At 55.4% G+C, this 21295-nt stretch overlaps 1 protein-coding gene and 1 pseudogene across 1 annotated transcript; both read left to right on the plus strand.

The window, feature by feature from the left end:
• The first annotated feature begins 617 nt into the window (after positions 1 to 617).
• On the plus strand, positions 618 to 19288 carry LOC105877493 (fatty-acid amide hydrolase 1). The gene is made up of 15 exons (XM_012776065.3): positions 618 to 1199; positions 9285 to 9398; positions 11214 to 11348; positions 11548 to 11681; positions 11758 to 11964; positions 12199 to 12239; positions 12398 to 12522; positions 13995 to 14120; positions 14650 to 14747; positions 16311 to 16410; positions 16694 to 16734; positions 17462 to 17501; positions 17902 to 18010; positions 18555 to 18700; positions 18896 to 19288. Exons 1-15 carry the CDS (start codon positions 1005 to 1007, stop codon positions 19022 to 19024), a joined length of 1740 nt encoding a protein of 579 aa, XP_012631519.1. The 5' UTR covers positions 618 to 1004; the 3' UTR covers positions 19025 to 19288.
• LOC105877495 (tetraspanin-3 pseudogene) lies at positions 5603 to 7653 on the plus strand (annotated as a pseudogene).
• Positions 19289 to 21295: the final 2007 nt, after the last annotated feature.

Consider the following 21295-nt stretch of genomic DNA (forward strand, 5'->3'; position numbering starts at 1 on the left):
ACAGATAAAGGCCCAGATTCAGAGAGGTAGAGACAACCAGGAGCCCCCTCCGGTGTTTTCAGCCACAGAGCACTCTCCTGTCCTGCGCCCACAGCGCCTCACTTCCAGGGGCGGTGAGGGGTGCTGCGTGATGGTTGAGAGCACCCGACTTTGAATCCCCACCCACCGAGCACCTGCGACCCACAGAAGTTATTTAACGCTTTTCCTCAGTTGCCTCATAAATAAAATGAGCATAAAAATGCCTTTCTCATCGGGCTGTTGGGAGAATAGAGGAGATAAAGCACACAAAGTTCTGTGAGAGAAGCCCGGACAGCACACGGGTGTGTGTGTGTTTGTATGTGAGGTCTATTCCCCCCATGAAGGGCGCCAGGTCCCCAGACTCTCCCTGGTTTGGCGTTCCTTCTGCTTCCTGAGTGTGAAATCCAGGATAGCCCAGGACGGGGACAGGGTGACCCTGGGGAGGCCAGTCTGCAGGAAGTGATGGGCGGTTTGGGCCATGAAGGAGAGAGCCCAGGGCTGGAGACACGGAGTCCTGGGGTTAGGGAAAGAGGAGGGGACAGCGGGTGGGCGCCCCAGAGGAACTTCCTGTTTCTGTCCCCGGGCTGGCGCCCCAGAGCCCGGAGCTGGGGAGAGATGGGCGCCCTGAGGTGCAGGACCCGGCGTTCGGTTCTCCAGGAAGGATGCTGCTAAACAGTTCGCGGAGGTTAATAGGTCCCTGACCCCGAGCTGCAGTGCTCCCCGTCCTCTTGGCTGACCTGCCCCGCAGCGGAAGGACAAGGGAGCGATTCGTCCGGCCCGGGCCGCCGGGCTTGACTTTGTTGTGCGCCGCCGGCCTCGGGTCCGCAGCCCGGCGACCGCGCGCCACCCCCGCGGGCCTCGCTCCTCCCGCGCAGGCGGGCGCGCGATCCCGGGCGGATCCAGGCCGGGTTTTGCGGCGGAGCGGTCGGGCGGCGAGTGCTGATTCTTCATCTGTCGCTGTCGGCAGCAATTGGCGCCGGGAGATCATGGTGCTGGGCGAACTGTGGGCCGCGCTGTCCGGAGCCTCCGGGGCTGCCCTGGCCTGCTGCGTCGTGGCGGCGGCCGTGGCCCTGCGCTGGTCCGGGCGCTGGACGGCGCGGGGCGCGTCGGCCCGGGCGCGGCAGAGGCAGCGAGCCGGCCTGGAGAGCATGAACAAGGCGGCGCAGCGCTACAGGCTCCAGGTGACTGCCGGGGCGGGGCGGGGCGGTGGGCACGGCGTGGGGTACCCCCACAGCAGTTTCCGCCGCCTGGGCGCGCGGAGGGCAGGTGGGCTGGCAGCGCAGGTGTGTTACTTTCCAGAACCATTCCTCGCCCTAATGCCTTAGTGCATTCTGCACTCTTTGTGAGCCAGGTGGGGCGGGGAGGAAAGGAAACGAAAGGTTGCGGAAGGCCATCGCTGCACTGGGTCAAAGAGGAGCTTTGCTCCGTGCCAAAGAACGCTAAAACGCTAGCGTGATAACCAATAAATAGGGTGCTAGGGTTTAGGACTTGGAATCACGGAGTGATGGCCCAGGTAATCCAGAGAACTTAAGAGTTCAAGCTCCTTGATTTGTGCATGAGGATCCTGAGGGAGCCAGAAACAGGCTTGCCAAGTGCACGGGGAGTTTATTGGCAAAGCCAGGCTTATGGGCTAATGGATCTTCCCAGCTCTTGCGCCCGCCTGGGCTGTCGTTTCCAACCCCTGGCAAGCCCCTTTCCTGGGCGATCTGTCAACAAGCTTCACATCTCTCTGCGCTGCTCCTGGATTATCTCAGTGTGTGTATTGGGGGACAGGGGGAGTGCAGGGCGGGGCTGTGGTGGAGAGACCGCTTGTAGCCGCCCCCCCTTCCCTTCCTGGTGCAGGAAACCCTGGCCCCAGTTAGAAGCTCAAAAGCCGGTGGAGGGAGGACTTGCTGAGTGTTTGTGGGAACTGACAGGTGGGGAGGCTTTGCAGGTGACAGGGACAGCAGGATTCAGGAGGGCATGCCTAGGTGGGAAGCAGAGAGGAAGTCACAGAAAACTGCATTTAGCAGATGCTCAGCCAGTGATTTTTGAGTTGGGGCAGAACGAGAACCTAGGTGCCCAGCAGGACTCCCCAGGCTCCCTCTCATGGAGAAGAGGGGAGCAGGGGAGAGAGATTAGGAAGGAAGACTGGGCCTTGGATGCCATACCCAGGGTGTGGCCTTGAATGTGTTGAGATTTTGGCTGGCTGCAATCGTATGAATTTGCTCTGTGCCATCCCTGGGCCCAGGAAGTGTCATATTTAATTATTTATTGAAATTAAAATATATCTATTTCCAGCCTCCACTTATCATGCTGGCTGAAAAGTCCACCATCAGTCAATTTTTAGAATTTCCTCCTCCCAGATATGGAGGGTGTTCAACCCAAACTGGCTGTCTCCCCTGTGTGAGCACAGACTCTTCACTGTCTAGCCCCCTTCTCTGGCTGGTCCCTGCAGATGCCCCTCTCGGGGTCCTCGTATTTATCACCAGCTCGGCCTGGATTTCCTTGGCTGCTCCTGAGGCCCCAAGTCCTTCTGTGCAGCCAGCTGAATTCCGCCAGCTCCAGAGCTGTGTGGGGAGCAGGTGCAGACATCTCCCCACAGTTCCTGCCTGCAGAACTCCTCTCCCAGTCACAGAGAACCCACCTGGCTGGCAGGGGCGTGGGATGGTTGAAGGATCAGTCTGTCTTCCTACACTTCAACTCCAAGCAGCAGCAACTGCATGGTTTCCTTCTGCAGTAACTCCCCTTCATTATTTTTAAGAACCAAATCTTCCAGGACAGAAGTTTTGGCTCTGAAATACAAAAAGCTGTTTACACACCGTCCCTGGGGGCAGGAAAGCCTGGCCTCCATCACCAAAGCTTAGCCCTTTCAGGAGGAGAAGCAGGAAATTACTTTTTGGGTTCCCAAAGACTGGATGAGAAAGAGAACTATCTCTGGAGCCTCTGTGGTTTTGAGCCATTAGCAAAGGGCTGGGGTCTTGATGAAAATAGCTTTGTAGGCCTTGGGGGCAGGTAGGAGGTGGCAATTTTAGCTGAACTCAGTCCAGCTTTGGGCCAGCTCCTCTCCCCACTCCCAACCCGTAAGGCACCCTTGTGCTTGGCCCCAGAGTCCTGGATAGGGGGAGGTGGGATCTGAGACAGTCTCAGCGGTCTTTCTTCAGGGGTTTCTCAGCCCAGCCGTGAGTCACCAAGGGCGCCTGAGGCGAGCAGGCCCCCACGGGCCCTGCAGGAACACAGCAGTGTGTTGTAAAGCTCTGGTCTGAGAGATTCTGGACAATCCTAGTTGGGAGCCCAGATACCTAGGAGTGTTCCAAGGAGGACCCAGGCTGGACAGGCGGGGACCTAAGCACCTTCTGAATCTTCGCAAACTAGTTTACTCTCTCTAGACTCTCGAGCAACTCTGGAGAAAGCTGTGTTTCTGGCAACTCTCTGTTGGCCATGTGAGGCTTACCTGTAATAACCGTTCGCCATTCTTTCCCCACCCTGACCTCTGACTGGTTTCTAGACTGAGGAGAAGGAGCCACCAATGATAGAATATTATGGCTGGCAGACACACCACAGAACACGTACTCATACCCCTGTGCCTTTGCACGTGTTGTTTTACCCTGAATAGCTTTTCCCACATCTCTGCCAACCTGCTCATCACAGACCCACTGGTCTTATGAAATAGCACTTTCTTCCTTAACTTCCTGCTGGATTGACCTGTAGTTCTGTCTCTTGGCCTTCTCCAAACCCACCTGGCACATTCCTTTAAAACAAAATGATTCAGTTAGATGAATTGAAAGGGGAGCATGGTTATTGTGGTCTGCATGATCAAATATCATGCAGGGAAAGGAAAGAAAAGAGGACAATCTCGGAGACCTGGAACTGGGACACTAGGTGGTTTAGGAGACACAGAAACAGATGGGGGAAGGGCAATGCTCAGGTGATGGGTATCGTGTCCTTCTCTTGAAAAATTAACATGTGGCCACATGGTTAGAAGTTACCTGTGTACTTCCCTGCATTCTCCAGACAACAGCAGTCCCCAAGCCCTCTAAATAGCTCTGGAAAATATTAATAAATGGTCACCTCTCCCTCACTGGGGCTCCTGGGTTACACAGGGGCCACCTAACTGCTGAAGCCACAGATTGGCTTCCTGGAGGTGCAGACATACTTTGGTATCTTGTGAAAAGAGAAAACATCTCAGCTGCCTGATACAAGTTGAAGTCTTAAAAATAGCTGTTAGCAGCCATGTCATCAACTGTCAACAGGGAAGAACACAGGAAAGAATTAAAATTTATGCAGAGAATGAGGGGAGCACATTGACAGCCTTTAGCTGACGTGCACAGGGATTTTGTGGGCACCTCATAGTGGGGTTGGAGGAGATGGTGACCAGACTATAATTATCCCAGTGTGGTGGGCTCTCTGCTGATTGTGACTTTCTTCTCTGCACTGTAGGTATTTCTTTTCTTTCTTTCTTCTTCTTTTTTTTTTTTTACAATGAACTCATATAATCAGAAAAAAACCCAAATTTTTATTTTCATTGTGAGATGGGAAAGGCAAGATGCAGTACTGTGTGTATAATATGATTCCTTTGTGTAAAAAAGAATATATGTAAATGGCTGTATACATTGTGGGTTTTTCATATACATTTTCTTTTCCTGCAAGAGTACATTAGAAACTGTTAAACTCTGGTTTCCTTCTTAGAGGAGGGACTGTGCAGGGGGGAACCAGGGGCGGAAGGTATGCTCACTTTTCATTTTGTAAACCTTTAAAAAAATATATCATCAGGGATTATCTGGTGTGTTTGGGGAGAAATCATGGGCCCATTTTTGTCTTCTTTGTAACTTCCTGTATTAAAAAAAAATCCCAAGTGTTGTATCTGTAGCAAATTCAGAGAGGTGTTCTCAATATTGAGGGCCTCAGGTACAGAGGCCGTGGGGTAAGTGGACAGGTGCTCTGCTCTGGGACTGTGTAGATGTGAGGGGGCAGTGGAGCATTGGGAGAGGGGTGCAGAAGAAGTCTGACCAGATCATGGCATGGAAGCACCTCCTGGCACATGCTCTGGAGCTTGTGGTGTGGCGTGCTAGGGATTTTAAAGGGAGAGGCAAGGCCACGTTGGACTTTGCATTGTCTGTTCCTATTGGGAAATGTGAGTTGGAGGGGCAGGCTTGGGCAGGCAGCAGTTAGGTGGCCCCTGTGTAACCCAGGAGAAAAGGATGAGCCCCAGTGAGGGAGAGGTGACCATTTATTAATATTTTCCAGAGCTATTTAGAGGGCTTGGTGATAATTGGACGCATGTGGGAGGGGGAGGGAGGAGGTAGAAGACACTTGTTTTCTTTCCTTAATACCTGAAGGTGGAACCCTGCCCTGAGTACAGGGTACAGTACACAGAGGAGGAGTCAGTTAAATGTAGGGGATAACCAGGCATGGTGGCTCACTTTGGGAGGCTGAGGGGGTAGGATTGCTTGAACTCCTGAGTTCAAGACCAGGTTAGGCAACATCGTGTGATCTTGTCTCTACAAAAACTTAAAAAATATTAGCTGGATGTGGTGGCACGCATCTGTAGTCCCAGCTACTCAGAAGACTGAGGCAGGAGGATCGCTTGAGCCCAGGAGTTCCAGGCTGCAGTGAGCTGTGATTGCACCACTGCACTCCAGCCTGGGTGACAAAGCAAGACTCTGCCTCTTAAAAAAAAAAAAAGTTGGGAGCGCAACGCTGCTCACAGAGCAGGGCCTCCATGGGCATCCGGCACCATGGGCCAGTGTGGCATTACCTCCTCAACCTCATCTTCTGGGGGGCAGCTGGCATTTTATGCTATGTGGGAGCTTACATCTTCATCACTTATGATGACTATGACCACTTCTTTGAAGATGTGTACACTCTCATTCCCACTGTAGTGATCATAGCTGTAGGAGCCCTGCTTTTCATTATTGGGTTAATTGGCTGCTGTGCTACCATCCGGGAAAGTCGCTGTGGACTTGCCATGTTTGTTATCATCCCACTCTTGGTTTTTGTCACAGAAGTTGTCGTCGTGGTTTTGGGATACGTTTACAGAGCAAAGGAGGAAAATGAGGTTGATCACAGCATTCAGAAAGTGTATAAGACCTACAATGCAACCAACCCTGATGCTGCTAACTGGGCTATTGATTATGTACAGGGACAGCTGCACTGTTGTGGAATTCACAATTACTCAGACTGGGAAAATACAGATTGGTTTAAAGAAACCAAAAACCAGAGTGTCCCTCTTAGCTGCTGCAGAGAGACTGCCAGCAGCTGCAATGGCAGTCTGCCCCCCGCCCCCTCTGACCTCTGTGCCAAGGGCTGTGAGGCTCTAGTTGTGAAGAAGCTACAAGAAATCATGATGTGTGTTATCTGGGCAGCACTGGCATTTGCAGCTATTCAGCTGCTGGGCATGCTGTGTGCGTGCATCGTGTTGTGCAGAAGGAGTAGAAATCCTGCTTATGAGCTCCTCATCACTGGCGGAACCTATGCATAGTAGAACACTCGAGCCTGAGCTCTTTAGTTTTGTTCTGATTTGGAAGGTGAATCGAGCAGGTCTACTGCTGTTGACCTCCTGAGCATTTAGTTAAAGCACACGTGCACTAGTGTTTAATAGTGCAGCTTGGCTTTTCATGTACCCACCTACTTACCTGCCCCCCATGACTTTCCTTTCCCTTGTTCTAGCTGAATCTTCATGCCCCTAAGTTTTTAAGTATGATGGTAAATGTTCTAATTTCAGAACCAATTGTGAGTTATGTAGTGTGGTAGAATTAAAGGACGTGGGCCTACTTCTGTTACCTCCAAGCAGTAATGGCACTTATGCTGAAATATCACCTTTCAGGTCCTTTCAGTCTTCACAATGGAGAACTCTTGGCCAAAGGTTTTTTTTTTTTTTTTTTTTTTTTTGAGACAGAGTCTCGCTTTGTTGCCCAGGCTAGAGTGAGTGCCGTGGCGTCAGCCTAGCTCACAGCAACCTCAAACTCCTGGGCTCAAGCGATCCTCCTGCCTCAGCCTCCCGCGTAGCTGGGACTACAGGCATGTGCCACCATGCCCGGCTAATTTTTTTTTATATATATATCAGTTGGCCAATTAATTTCTTTCTATTTTTATAGTAGAGACGGGGTCTCGCTCTTGCTCAGGCTGGTTTTGAACTCCTGACCTTGAGCAATCCGCCCGCCTCGGCCTCCCAAGAGCTAGGATTACAGGCGTGAGCCACAGGGCCCGGCCTGGCCAAAGGTTTTTGAGGGGAGAGGGAGGAAGCCAACTATCTGGTTAAAGTTAACACCAGATGGTGCCCCCATCAGTGTCCTTTTAAAAAATATATACTCTAGTCCAGTAAGATAGCAACTGTACAAAATGGCTAAAATAGATTTTAGAGTCATATGGTATATATCTTGGTTCATCTTCAAAATCAGAGACTGATATTTGAAACTAGTGGTTTTTAATGAAAGCTGGCTTTATAGGAGGAATATAATGTATGCACTACTGTTTCAAAACAATTAGTGTGAGTGTGTGAGTGCATTTTTATGTGATTGAGCCCATTCTTCCTAAGTCAAACTTGTTAAAAATAATGTACCCATATAGACTAGCAAAATAGTATGTAGATGTGATCTCAGTTGTAAATAGAAAAATCTAATTCAATAAACTCTGTATCAGCCCTCAAAAAAAAAAGGTGGGGAGGCTTAGGGACAGGAATAGCTCAGTGGGCTGGTTTTAGCTCCGCTGGATCGGGCTGGGTGCAGGATCTGGAGGCTGTGGGAGGGTGAGGTGCCGGGAGAGAGTTAGGGCATGTGGAGGGGGGGAAGCCAGGGGAGGGAAGGCCTTCTCGAAGTTCTCCCAGCCTCAAGGAGGGAAGAAAAGGTGCCCGGAGGAACCTCGAGGAGCTTCTGTATCTCCTCACGTCTGGCTCCTTCTCAGACAGGCCTGCCCGCCCCATTGGAGTCAGTGCTCTGTTTCTCTGCTGTCTCTCACTTACCATGGCCTGTCTCTTATCTAACTTGCTCATTTTCTTGCATGCAGGCTCTCTGACAGTGGGGACTTTGTCTGTCTTGGTTACCTCTAAATTCATAGCCCCTCACACAGTCCTTGGCACATAGTTGTCCAGAACATGTTTGTTAACTGACTAAATAAATGAATAAGTAGCAGCCAAGAGGCATGAGGGGAACCAGGAGAGTGTAGCGTCTCCACGTTCAGGAGAAATGGAAGGGAGCCGGTGTGTGTCCTCAATACCTTTGAGTGCCTCAGTGAGACATGGAGTGAGATAAAAGGAGTCCTGTATTGCTGGGTTTAGTAACCTTCAGGTCTCTGGTGACCTTGGCAAGAGCAGGGGAGCGTGGGTGATAAGTGGTGGCCGTGACTCAGCAGTGGCTAACTGCTTCTGCCTTAGAGGTGGGAGCAGGCAGGGGCTGACCCAGGACTCTGGAGCCCTGGAGGCCCAGCAGTCAGATGCCTGCTCAGATGCCCTTCCTCCTGCAGAGCCCTTCCCTGCCCACACTGCCCATGTGCTGCCCACTCACGGCACCCCTTTTTATTTTCTCTAAGTTATTTCTCACTATCTAAAATCTTGTTTACCTGTTAATTATATGCTCTCCCCATCCCTGCCCTGCGTAAGCTCCTGTGGGTGGGGCTTCTCTTTCACTGCCCAGTGCCTGCCTGGCTCGATGCTTGGTATAGACCAGGCGGCCAATGCATGAAAGTAGAGATCCTCCCTTTCAGGTGGGCCTCCAGCCACAGCCCTGACCACCCAGGGGGGAGGGTCTTCTTGTTTTTGCCCTCCTCTGCCAGGGCTCGGGGGTCGGGTGCAGGTGGGCAGTCAGTGGGCAGCCTGTGCTGGTGGGCATAGCGCTGTAGTGCTGTAGTTTCCCTTTATGGTCCTGGGCAGGGCACTTCCTCTCTTTGAGCCTCAGTTTCTTTATCTGTGCAGTGAGAATGATAGGAAGATTTAATCAAAATGTGGCGTGCACAGCACAGTGCCCGGCACACAGAAGGGTGCTGTTGCTGGGGGTTGTTTGCAATGGTTTCATGGTCAGCTGGGGCATGGCCTCTTGCTGGGCACTCCCTGGCAGGCTTCTGGAGGAGATATATCTGCACTCTCCAGGGATGGCAAGGGCCTGCCCAGCCTGGTGTCAGAGCTGCAGGTGGGCATGTCTGCATGGATCGGCATGTGACAGTGAGCATCTGCTTGGGTATGCCTGGGGACTGAGGGCCGTGGGCCCACATGTCTGCTGCCGGCACTTGAGGCCTTCGGGGAGGCGGGTGGGGGTTTGGGGGATGAGGGACTGATCGGAGTGTGTCTCCCACAGAACCCAGACCTGGACTCAGAGGCGCTGCTGGCCCTGTCCCTGCCTCAACTGGTGCAGAAGTTACACAGTGGGGAAGTGTCCCCTGAGGCTACCCTCTTCACCTATGTGGAAAAGGTAAGGCCAGCACAGGCCAGCCAGGGATCCTCCCTGCTGCCTCCCCTGCACAGGCAGTGGGGAAAACTTGGCCTGAACTTTGTCCCACTGAGGGCCTTGGGGAGGCCACCGTGCCAGGGGCTGCCAGTGGGGGAAGGAGCCAGAGCACTCTTTGTGTTTGTGTGTGTCACTGAGCATGTCGTCTTAGCTGGAAACTTGGAATTCAGCCCAGACTTCCCTCTCCCTCCTGCCTCTACTCCATTGATCACTGTGAGGTCTGTTCCCTTCTGATGTGTCTCTCCTGTCCCTCTCCTTGTGTAATCCCCCTACAGCCACCCTGGCTCTCCACCACCATCTCCCTCCCTGCCCAAGCACCAGCCTCCTGGCCAGGTGCTCTCTCGGGTCCCCAGCTCTTCAGGCCCTGCTCTTGTGCTCCTCCTCTGTCCCCAGCATCACCTCTGACCAAGGCCTCCTGGTCAGAGCTGGGGGCACCAGCAGCTCAGCCCTCCTCTGCACTGGCTCGAGTGGGGCTCCTTTGCCTGGAAGTCTCTTTCCCTCTTCTCTGCCCCTCTGAGTGCCACAGATTTTCCTGGCTGTCCCTTCAGGGCGCAGAGCAGCAGGCATCCCTGACGCTTGTCCCCTCCCAGCCTGAGTTACTGTTGCCTTTTTGGTGCTCACTCTCTAACAGCACAGTTCTCATCGCCATACCGGGCTCACTTTCTCTTTCTCTTTCCCGTGTCTACTGTGGGCTCTTTGTAGACAGAGCTTGTCTTATCTGTCTTTGACCCTTAGTGCTGAACACGTTGTCTTCCACATAGTAAAATGCTCAGGAGGTGGAAGGAAGGGAGGAAGGGAGGAATGGAGGGAGGGAGGACAAATTCTGCTTTACAAGTTGGCTTATATGATTTCTTGAAAGAGCGTTTGCTAGTGGGTGTGACCCCTAGGCAGGTGAGCGAGTCTGGGCGAGGGACCGCAGCGGAGCGGGCCAGGCAATGTTACTTCTTCCCGTCAGGTCCCTGAAAGGTCCTTGCTCTACTTAGTCAATCATAGAGAACATTCTGTTTACAGATTGGCCTCCCTTCCTGCCTTGGATAGCCTGGGGACAGATTTTGCGTAAGCCTGAGTGTGGCAACACAACCTGCCCAGTTTTCCTTGGGTGTCTCACAGGCATAGGAGTATTTACTACTCATTCTGCCCTGGACTTCTCTGTATCACCCAGTGGGGTGTGGTTTGAGTGCTCTGGGCAGATGTCCGCTATTACTCTGACACTCCTTTTAGTCAAGTTCCTGCCCCCTTTGCCACAATCAGTCCATTACTCCATGTGATTTGATTAATAGATTCCAGAGTTTCTGGGCCAGAGGAGGGAGTGCCGGGCTCTGGGAGGCAGGGATCTGGGTCTAGCCCTGTTCTGCAGCTGCTCCCAGTGTTACCTGAAATGGGTCTGTCCCTATCTAGTTCCCATCGGCCTCGCTGGGCACAGATGTGTCTTGGAGGAGGTGGGGGAGTGGTCAGTGGTCATCTTCCTCCCAGCTCGTCCCCTGCTGGGGGCATCTGAAGCCAGTATGTTGCCCTCTTGAGTGTCCTGGTTTGTCCTGGCCCTGGAGTACCCTCTCTGTTTTGGGGTCAAAGGCTAGAAAGAGCTAGGCTGAGGCTGGGGCCAGATGTCCTCATGAGGTGGGTGCTGGGCCCTAGGTCGTCCTCTGTGCTCTGGGCCACATTACTGGTTACTCTTTCCCTGGATATACTTTAAAAGGCCAATTGTATACAATGTATATTTTCACAATTTTTTAAAAGGCCAGCTTAACTCTACCTTGTATCTATTTTCCCCTCCCCCAGGCCTGGGAAGTGAACAAAGGGACCAACTGTGTGACCTCCTACCTGGCTGACTGTGAGACTTGGCTGTCCGAGGCCCCCAGGCAGGGCCTGCTCTATGGGGTCCCTGTGAGCCTCAAGGAGTGCTTCACCTACACGGTACGCCCTGCCTCAGTGTCAGGCCAGCTGTGTGTCCTGGGTCACTCTGGGCCCCCAGAGGAGGTATCAGGTCCAGAGGCCTTGAGGGGCTGCTGGGTGTGCCTCGCCTTGGCCTGTTTGACAGCGGCAGGAGTGGACCCTGGGCTGCCTGCCCTGACTCAACAGCCATGTCCTTCTTGGTGCTCATCCTTCCTCCCAGGGCCAGGACTCGACGCTGGGCTTAAGCCTGAACGAGGGCATGCCGGCAGAGTGCGACAGCGTGGTGGTGCGCGTGCTGAAGCTGCAGGGTGCCGTGCCCTTCGTGCACACCAATGTCCCCCAGTCCATGTTCAGGTTGGGCCTCAGGGGTGGGGAGTGGTGGGGGCACAGATGCCTCGTGACATGGCTGACCCATCCCTGCTTCCTCCAGCTATGACTGCAGCAACCCCCTCTTCGGCCAGACCACAAACCCATGGAAGTCCTCCAAGAGCCCAGGTGGCTCCTCAGGGGGTGAGGGGGCCCTCATTGGGTCTGGAGGCTCCCCCCTGGGCTTAGGCACTGACATTGGAGGCAGCATCCGCTTCCCCTCTTCCTTCTGTGGCATCTGCGGTCTCAAGCCCACGTCCAACCGCCTCAGGTGTGGAGGGAACTTCTGGGCCTCTTGCTGTGTGACCTTGGCCTAGCTTCCAACCCGTCTGGGTTCCAGGCGGGGGTTTGCTTACCAGGATTTTGCCGGGAGGGAGTATCACAGCACCGCGGGCTGTCTGTGGTTCCTTGTTTCCCTTGTTTCCAAGGTGGTGAGAGTTCGGGCTGTGGGGATGGGCAGAGGGTGACCATTTCCTATTTTCAACATCTTGTGTTTCTTATCTAGCAAGAGTGGCCTGAAGGGCTGTGTCTATGGACAGACGGCAGGTGAGGTCTGTGGTCCCCTCAGTGCCCTGGAGGAGGGAGGGGTTGGTCTGATTCAACTCTGCTCCTGCTTCTCTGGTGGGCAGTATCCGGCCCCCAGGCCACCCTGGGTCCGAGTTCCCACCTCCTCTCGATCATGTCCTTCCCCTTCTGCCCCACAGTGCAGCTCTCTGTTGGCCCCATGGCCCGGGACGTGGAGAGCCTGGCCCTGTGCCTGCGAGCCCTGCTGTGTGAGGACATGTTCCGCTTGGACCCCACTGTGCCCCCACTGCCCTTCAGGGAGGAGGTGAGCCGGGGTGGGCTGGGCGTGGGGTGCGCAGGTCTGGAGGCCCTGTCTCCTGGGAAACACCCCCACGGGCCTCGGAGGCCAAGGTTAGCCGCTATTCCACAGACAGCCGCCAGATGGAGCCCTCGCTTGCATTTGGAAACCTCAGGCTCTCAAACCCGACTCGCCTCTGCTGCGGGCACTAGAAATGCGAGTCAGGAATCACTTCCCAGCCGGAGAACTCCGGTACTTGGGCTGTGCGTGGCCTTCCGTAGGTAGATAGCAGCCTTTCTTACAGAGTTAATTCCCACCTGCATCCGCAGCACCCAGAGGCTGAGTGAGCGGGGATGTGTGGGCAGTGTGGAGGGCTGGCTCCCCCAAACATCACCAAAACAGCCCAGTGGTGAGACCGAGCTGAGCCTGTCGCTCTCCGTGAGGGACCGCGGGCGGCCCCAGAGTCTTGGGAGCGGCGACTCCGAGGGCTGGGGCCTCTGAGATCTTGAAGCCTGGTTTAAGGCAGGGCTTTCAGCAAGGGGCTTGGTTAGGACTGGGTAAGGATCCTGATATAATATTAATCCTTACGGGTTGGTGGACACAGCTGAGGATTTTGAGGTGAGAGGTCAAGAGTCATGGGGTGAGAGGTCAAAGAGTCATGGGGTGCAAACTGCCATGTGATACTTTCTGTGGGAGAGTTGATGGGTCTTTCAAGAATGAACAGTAAGGTTATTTGTACATATGTACAAAGCGTTCAGGAGCGGTGAAGTTAGCCAGATGCAGACAGAGGAACAGTAAACAGCAAGCTCCATTTCTCAGCATCCCAGAATTTCTCTTTCCTGCGCAGACCTGTTGCCCTCGCCCCAGCCCAGGTGGCCTTGGAGGGGCTGCGGATCCGTGGACGGGGTAGTAGCCTTGGTGTTTCCTGGGAGGGGCAGGCTGGTGGATCCGGCTGCGGGGTGAGCTCTCTCTGCTCAGCAGAGCGGGGTGTTGTGACTGTACCCAGGGGTTCAGCCAGGCACCCACGAGCCCCTTCCTGAGAGGGAGGAGAGGAGGAGATGAGGTCCCTGTCCAGAGGTCTGGAGCAGTTTATCCTGGGAGGCAGGACAGGTAGTGGAGAGCCTCAGGAGACAGAATGCCTGGGTTTTCAGACCTAACCTGTCACTCCGCATTGGGTGGCTTTGGGCAAATCCCAGTCCCATTCTGAGCCTCAGTCTCCCTATCTAGACTTCAAGCCTCAGTTTCTTCACATGATCAGCGGGAATCATCATTGTTGCTCTGCTCACCTCCATGTCATTTCGAAGGTGTTTTATAAAAGGGTCATATGCGGAAGGGGCTGGCCTCCCGGATGATCAGTTTTCAGGGGAAACATTGCCAGGGGATCCAGGCTGCAGCCTTGCAGCTGAGTCTGGGGCTCCTCTATAAGAGGAGCTTCTCTGGACCCAGGAGCCCTGCCTAGGCCCATCCTCTTCTGACCCGACCCTGTGTTTTGCCCGCAGGTCTACACAAGCTCTCGGCCCCTGCGTGTGGGGTACTATGAGACTGACAACTACACCATGCCCACCCCGGCCATGAGGCGGGCCCTGCTGGAGACCAAGAAGAGCCTTGAGGCTGCTGGCCACACGGTATGGCTGCCGGAGCGAGCCCGGGCATCCTGGCATCTCTTCTTCTCCAGGGCAGTCCTCCTGGTACCCACGGCCACTGCCTTCCTGGCATCCTGGCACCTTGATTGTTTTGTGGTTGGGGATAGGAACTGTAGCCTTGTAGGACCAGTATATGGGAGGATGATCAGGATGATTGGGATGAGTGATTGAGGAGAACTAAACCTTGTGTTAGGTAATGTGTGAGCACTACATTTGGGGGGCTGCATCCACAAGCAGGGGAGCACAGCTGTCCAGAGTTCCTAGGGCCCTGAGATGGTGGGCCAGTGGGTTTTGGACTGGTCATCTGAGACAACTTTGTGTGTGGCTCCAGGTTTCTATCATGCTGTGGATTTACAGGGAGTTTTCATGTGTCAGTAAGACTGCCTTTGTGGCTCTAGTGAGAGCTACTATGCGGGGTGGTCCAGTACAGCCTCAGGGCCACCCAGCAGCATGGGGTCATGGTAGCCAAGAGCTGTTAGATCTGGAGGCCTTACGCCCCTCATCCCTGCAGCTGGTTCCCTTCTTGCCAAGCAACATACCCCACGCTCTGGAGACCCTGTCGACAGGTGCGCTGTTCAGTGATGGTGGCCACAGCTTCCTACAGAACTTGTAAGTGATATTGGGCTCCAGGGATTGTGGTGGGATCAGAAAAGTGTGCAGGTCCAGGGAGAGCAACTGGGTGCTATGACCCCCAGGACAGGTCTCAGCTGAACAGAGAGGTCTGAGCATTCTGAGCAGGGACCCTGCTGTCACTCCAGCTGTGCAGGTTGAGCCTGGAGATCCATTGCCAGGGAGACTTTGGAAAGGTGCCCACCCTAGGGGGCGGGATCGAGTATCCATGGCCTAACCCTGAGCTGAGCGTGTTGTGAGGTAGGAGGTGGGCTGCGGGTGTCTGCCTGCCTGTCTGAGAAAGATTAGAGGCAAGGGCAGGGTCAAGGCAGAAGGATGGGGGCCTGGACCACTTGCTGCGACTCTGGGCTCTGTCTGTCTGACTTGAGCCAAGTCTTTCCTTTTGAGCAGGACCTCAGTTTTCTCTTATGTAAAGTGGATGGGATGGACCAGACTCAGTTTCAGGGATTTTGCAGAGCTCGTGTTTAGAGAAGCTCGTTCCTCTTGCCTGTTTTCCATCCTTGAAGGTTGGCAGGGGCACAGGACAGGACTGTGAAGGTGCCTCCTGGTGATGTCCCTGGGCTGGCTGGACTGGTGCTACTCAGAGCATAAACCCACTTCCTGTGCCTGCCCTGTGGGGAGGTTGGTCCTGTAGCTTTCCGTGGTCAAGGGCCCCACCTGTCACATTCCTCTGCCTTCCCAGCAGCTGAGTATGGTCCAGGCTTCAGTGGAAGGGATTACCTCTCACTCTGGCCCTGGGGATGAGGCCCCAGGATCAGCTGGCTGAGACCTTTCCCCTGAGATTTGGAATTTTTTTTTTTTTTTTTTTTTGAGACAGAGTCTTACTCTGTTGCCCAGGCTGGAGTGCTGTAGCATCAGCCTAGCTCACAGCAACCTCAAACTCCTGGGTTCAAGCAATCCTTCCATCTCAGCCTCCCGAGTAGCTGGGACTACAGTCATGCTCCACCATGCCTGGCTAATTTTTAATATTTTTAGTAGAGACAGGGTCTCGCTCTTGCTCAGGCTAGTCTCGAACTCCTAAGCTCAAGCAAGCCTCCTGCCTTGGCCTCCCAGAGTGCTAGGATTATAGGTGTGAGCCACCTCACCCAGCCTGCCCTGAGATCTTGAGCCAGAGAGACTCAGAGACATGCTTCATGGGGCGGGGGGCCCACCCCACCCCGCCCTACTGAGCCTCCAGGCTGGCCCCGGTGCTGTCATGGAGATGCCCTCAGTGAGGCTGGTCAGGGAGATGTTGCCCTCAGTCCTTATTGCTCTGAGCTGGATTTGCCGGGAGGCAGACACTGAGTCCTGCCTTGGGGAACTCCAATGGGTGTGGGGTGGAGCCAAGTGTTCTGAAGGATCAGTAGGAGTAAACCACGTGTTCGAAAGGAGACAGATGACAGATCAGAGACCAGGAGTTGCTGGAGTCTGGAGAGGAAGGGGGCGGACAGAGACACTGAGTAAAGAACATGGTCTGCAGTGGGTGGGGGTAAGCAACCTGGGAGGGGTGCTGGGACGGGGTGCTGGGGTTGGGGTGCCTAGACTGGGCCTTTTGTCTCCCAGCAAAGGTGATCTCGTGGACCCCTGCTTGGGGGACCTGATCTCAATTCTGAGGCTGCCCAGCTGGCTTAAAGGACTGCTGGCTTTCCTGCTGAAGCCTCTGGTGAGGGCACATGAGTGGAGGGGGCAGGGGTGGGCTGGGAGGGCGCCTCTGGGGGCCCCCTGTCCCATGACTCCCTCGCCCCCTGCCCCAGCCTCTCCTGCGTTGGGCATGCATGGCCCCTTCTCTCCAGCTGCACTGAGCCTGCTCTCCTCCCCCATGCCAAAAGTGGTGCTGACCTGGATCCTGGGGGGTGGCACAGTGGGGAGGAGGCCCCAGTGGCTTGGCCTGAAGAAGGCTGTCACCAGCCCTGGTCCAAAGCTGAGTCACTGTCTATCCTCTGCAGATGCCAAGGCTGGCGGCCTTCCTCAGCAGCATGAAGCCTCGGTGAGGTTCCGTCCTGTGCCCAGATGCCTGCCCCTGCCTTTCCCCGACCTGGGCTGGGTCCAGGTGCTTTCTGACGGGAAAAGACTCAAGGGAAGTAGCCTCTGAGGCTGGAAATGGTCCAGGCAGGGGGGCAACCTCTGTGGCCGTCAGGTGGGACCTTGTTGTCTTAGCAGGGTCCAGGTCTGGCTAGCGAGCAAGGGCCTGAGGGGGAGGGGAGAAGGTCGACCTGGCTGGGGGTGGGTGGGGGAACCAGTTAGGGGCTGGCCTGGGCTGGGGGAGGGGCGCTGGGCACTGGACAACCCAGGAGAGATGTGCTCTTTAGAGATCTGAGCCAAACTGAGCTGTGCTGGGTCCTGCCTGCCCCTCAGTGGCTTGGGCTAGAGATGCAGGGCGAGAACTGCCGGTCCCAGGCCCTGACATCCTGTGGAGGCATTCAGGACCTTTGACAGCTCTGTCTCTCCTGTGTCCTGAGGGTAGAGGGAGGAACCGGGCCTGGTGTAGTCCTGGCTGTGCTTTGGAGTCACTAATCCACCCAGCCTAAGTCCTCCTGGGGCCTGATTTTCTCATCCGGACAGTGGGGGTTTGAACCTCTGCCTTCTCAGAGCTCCCATAGGTTGAGGAGGGTTCATGGAGGAGTGAGGTCTGGAGTGTTAGGAGTAGGAGTTTGACGTTGCTGGTCCCCATGCCTGAGACTGTCACAGCTGGTGACCTCTCTCCCTCTGCCCAGGTCGGCTGGAAAGCTCTGGGAACTACAGCATGAGATCGAGGTGAGGCCGGAGCCCCTAGATTAGAGTAGGGTGGCAGGGGAGGGTGGTGTTGGACAGGGGACCTGCCACTGCCCCCACTGGCTTCCTGGAATGGCTTGTCATCCCCCTCCTCCCTGCAGTGCCACATGGGCCCTGCTCTCTCACCCTCATTGGCCCAGATGATCCGTGGGGGCCGGGATGGCCTGGGCTGTGCAGCACGTGGCTCTGCCCCGGCAGGAAGAGTCGTGGCTGCGGTTCGTGTGGGAGAAGCAGCGCTGCCTGCCCACCCAGAGACCTCTTGTGCCTCAGTTCAGATCCAGGGACAGGTGCTAGGGCCAGAGACACCCAGCCACAGTCCCCGTATTAGAGCTGGGGTGGGCCGGGTCTGAGTGCCCCCCTAGAGTGCACGTGTCCTCCCCAGATGTACCGTAACACCGTGATCGCTCAGTGGAGAGCGCTAGAGCTGGATGTGGTGCTGACCCCCATGCTGGGCCCTGCTCTGAACTTGAATGCCCCAGGCAGGGCCACAGGTGAGGCTGCTTGCCCCACCCACGCCCCTGGCACCACCACCTGTCCTTTCTGTGAATCCAGCCCTGTAGGGCTGCCAGGAAATAGAAGAAGCGGAGGCCTAGGGGAGGTCTCCACCCCTGAGGGAGGACCCCACACTGGGGCCCACGGCCTAGCTAGAGAGACGACTTGTGTGGGAAGCCCTGGGAGGGAATGAGCTCCCTGTCATCAGCACTATTCACACTGGGGATCTTGGGTTGCAGAGTCTGTAGTTTGAGGAGGTGGTTTTTCAAGTCCAGATGGGATTTGGACAAGCTGAGAAAATAGGAACAACATTCCAAGTGGGAGAAACTATGTGGACAAAGGCATGGGGTAACAATCAGTGGGATGTCCAGCCCAGCCCTGAAACCTGGATTCCTGGGCTTGTCACAATCTCACCCTGGGAGGGAGATTTTGCTGGCTGTGGATGCGGGGTGCCATTTCACAGAGGGGTCCACTGAGGCCCAGAGAGGGTGGTTGGCACTGAAGGTCTCAGGGCCCGTGCCAGCCACTTGCGGTGTGTTCCAGGGGCCGTCAGCTATACTTTGCTCTACAACTGCCTGGACTTCCCTGCGGGGGTGGTGCCTGTCACCACTGTGACCGCCGAGGATGATGCCCAGATGGAACATTACTCCGGCTACTTTGGGGATATCTGGGACAAGGTGCTGCAGAAGGTGAGGCCTGGCCTGTCCCCCTCCTCTGAACTCACATGCCTACCCTGACTCTAGCTGCTGCAGGGGACCCAACATCAGCACTTCCGTTCTTGCTGGCCTCTCTTAAAGCGAGGCTTGAAAGGCTGTGGCCTGGCTCTGCTTGGCTGCCTTTCCAGCCTGGGGTGCTTCCCTTCCTGATGCCGGTGTCCCTTGCAGGCCATGAGGAAGAGCATGGGGCTGCCCGTGGCCGTGCAGTGCGTGGCTCTGCCCTGGCATGAAGAGTTGTGTCTGCGGTTCATGCGGGAGGTGGAGCGACTGATGACCCCTGAGAAGCAGCCATCCTGACAGCTCTAGCTCTGGAGGACCTGAGACCCTCATGCTCTGCGACCCAGCCTAGTCCGGGCATGGCCACCACCCCACGAAGAAATGTCCAGCATGGGGAAGAGGCTGCCATGTCCTCTCCCGTGACCCTCTGCAAGAAGTATAAACACCCTAAGTCTGGACCTCGCTCCCCTTCTGTTCCCTTCTCCCTGCCCTGATCCCCACCCCCATGTGGCAGCCAGTGGGCATCACATGGGCCAAGGCCCAAATAATGGTCAAGAAACAGTGCCTCGTGTGTGTGCTTTCTGGGCGTCATTGTTAGGGTGCTGGGGGAGGCAGCCTGTTGAGGGCAGGGCTGGCCTGACCATCCAGAGCCGGGCTCCAGCCCTGCTGGTCCCCCCACCGCTCCCCTGGTGCCCATCACCCACAGGAGAGATGTGGGCTCGTGCCCCCCTCACTTCACCCTGCCCTCCTCTCACTTAGCTAAGCGCCGCTCTGCTGGTCACTGCCTTTTGTCTTCTTCCTTTGTTCCTGTCCTCTGCCCAGAATGCCCTGCCTGCCCCTCCACCACTCTGTCTGCTGAGGCTTGGCTCATATCCTCCTTTCTCCAGGGGCCTTCCTCCTTCCTCTGAGCCTTGGACTGTGGGCTGTTTGCTCCCCGTCTGCCCTGTGTGGTGGGAATCTGTGGGTGGGCTACCCCCCTTAGCACACTGGCTCTGCAGGGACCCCATTGCTGCACCTTTGTCTTCCATGGCCTGCACAGGGCCAAGTGTGGGGCGGCAGGGGAAGCACCTGCATTGGGCTGCAGGGAGTCTGGGGTGCTGGCTCTGAGCTGGCGCTGTTGGGGAGAGGAGCCCACAGGCCTGGGGAGGCGAGCACTAGACAGGGCAACCTGGCAGAGTGCGCATCAGGCTGCCCAGGCCCGGATTGCTCTGGAAGGCTTCCTGAAGGGGGTAGACCTGTGTTGTGCCTAGAAGGTTCTCAGAGGCTGAGATAGGGGACATCCCAGGGAGAAGGAACAGTATGCCCAAAGACCAGGCTGAGTTTGGTAATTGGCAGGCTTGTTGAATGGGCACAGGAGAAGCAGAGAAGTGGGTGAGGCCAGATCAAGGTGGATGGACATGGGCAGCCAGGTCAGGAACTTCAATTCCATCTCAGGGGTGATGGGTGCTCTTGGAAGATCCTAGTCCACCAAGGAGAGTGGACTGGAGGAGCAAAACCAGGAGGAAGCCAGTCTATGAACCCTAATTTGGGGAAAGGTGCCTAAGGCCTGAGCCGTGGCCCAGGGAAGGAGAGGGGCCCTTTGGGAATTGACAGTTGGGGTGAGGGCCAGCCGTCTCAGCTCAGTCTCACCTGTGCCCAGTGGGCCAGCTCGCCTCTTACTAGACCACGTCACCTGGCAGGTGGAAGGGCAGCTAGTCTTGTAGCAGACTCCAGGGGTTTCTTGAGCCCAGTAGCAGAGTTCCTCGCTCTTCCCTGGCCCCCACCCTAACTCTCTTGATGGCTGGAGAAAAACTTTCAGATCTGAGCCCTCTTGGCAGGCTGCCAGCTTCCACCTGGCCTATTTCACATTCTTTTCAGGGCAAGTTGCCTTCCCAAGGCTTCTCCACCCTGATTTTCCTACTAGAGGGCTTTGCCCTTTAGGCTGTCACACCCAGTGGCGCCTGCTCTCTCTACCAATGCCATTCCTGCCTCAGTGGGGCTGGTTTCAGGGCAGACGTGAGGTCCCACACCTTGGGGCTGACTTGAGGGCCCAACCCACATGGGGACAGCCAGACTGGGACGACCAGGTAGATGCTATACTTTGCCTTGGTTTCTTGGTTGCTGTAATTTTGCCTCTTACTGTTTTTTTTTGTTTGTTTGTTTGTTTTTGTTTTTTGAGACAGAGCATTGCTCTGTTGCCCTAGGTAGAGTGCAGTGGTGTCATCATAGCTCATTGTAGCATCATACTCCTGGGCTCAAGCAATCCTCCCATCTCAGCCTCCTGAGGGGCTGGGACTACAGGCATGCGCCACTATGCCCGGCTAATTTTTCTGCTTTTGGTAGAGATGGGGTCTTGTTCTTGCTCAGGCTGGTCTCGAACTCCTGAGCTCAAGCCATCCTCCCACCTTGGCCTCCCAGAGTGTTAGGATTATAGGCGTGAGCCACTGTGCCCAGCCTGCCTCTTACTGTTTCATAAAACCAACTGCCATCTGCCCCAGCTTCTTCCTTCTCCTGCCCCATTTCTTTCTTCTGATTACTGATGTCCTTGTGCTTCCAGACACGAGGCTGCAGAGTGGAGGCGCCACTCTTTCG

Source organism: Microcebus murinus, chromosome 2 (assembly GCF_040939455.1).
Source record: "Microcebus murinus isolate Inina chromosome 2, M.murinus_Inina_mat1.0, whole genome shotgun sequence".
Lineage (NCBI taxonomy): Eukaryota > Metazoa > Chordata > Mammalia > Primates > Cheirogaleidae > Microcebus > Microcebus murinus.

Excerpts from the sequence above, each read along its gene's own strand:
- LOC105877493 (XM_012776065.3), top strand. The coding sequence starts at position 1,005 with ATGGTGCTGGGCGAACTGTGGGCCGCGCTGTCCGGAGCCTCCGGGGCT. Across the intron at positions 18,011-18,554 it reads TGCCCCAGGCAGGGCCACAG|GGGCCGTCAGCTATACTTTG; the intron begins GTGAGGCTGCTT and ends GGTGTGTTCCAG. Across the intron at positions 18,701-18,895 it reads GGGACAAGGTGCTGCAGAAG|GCCATGAGGAAGAGCATGGG; the intron begins GTGAGGCCTGGC and ends TGTCCCTTGCAG.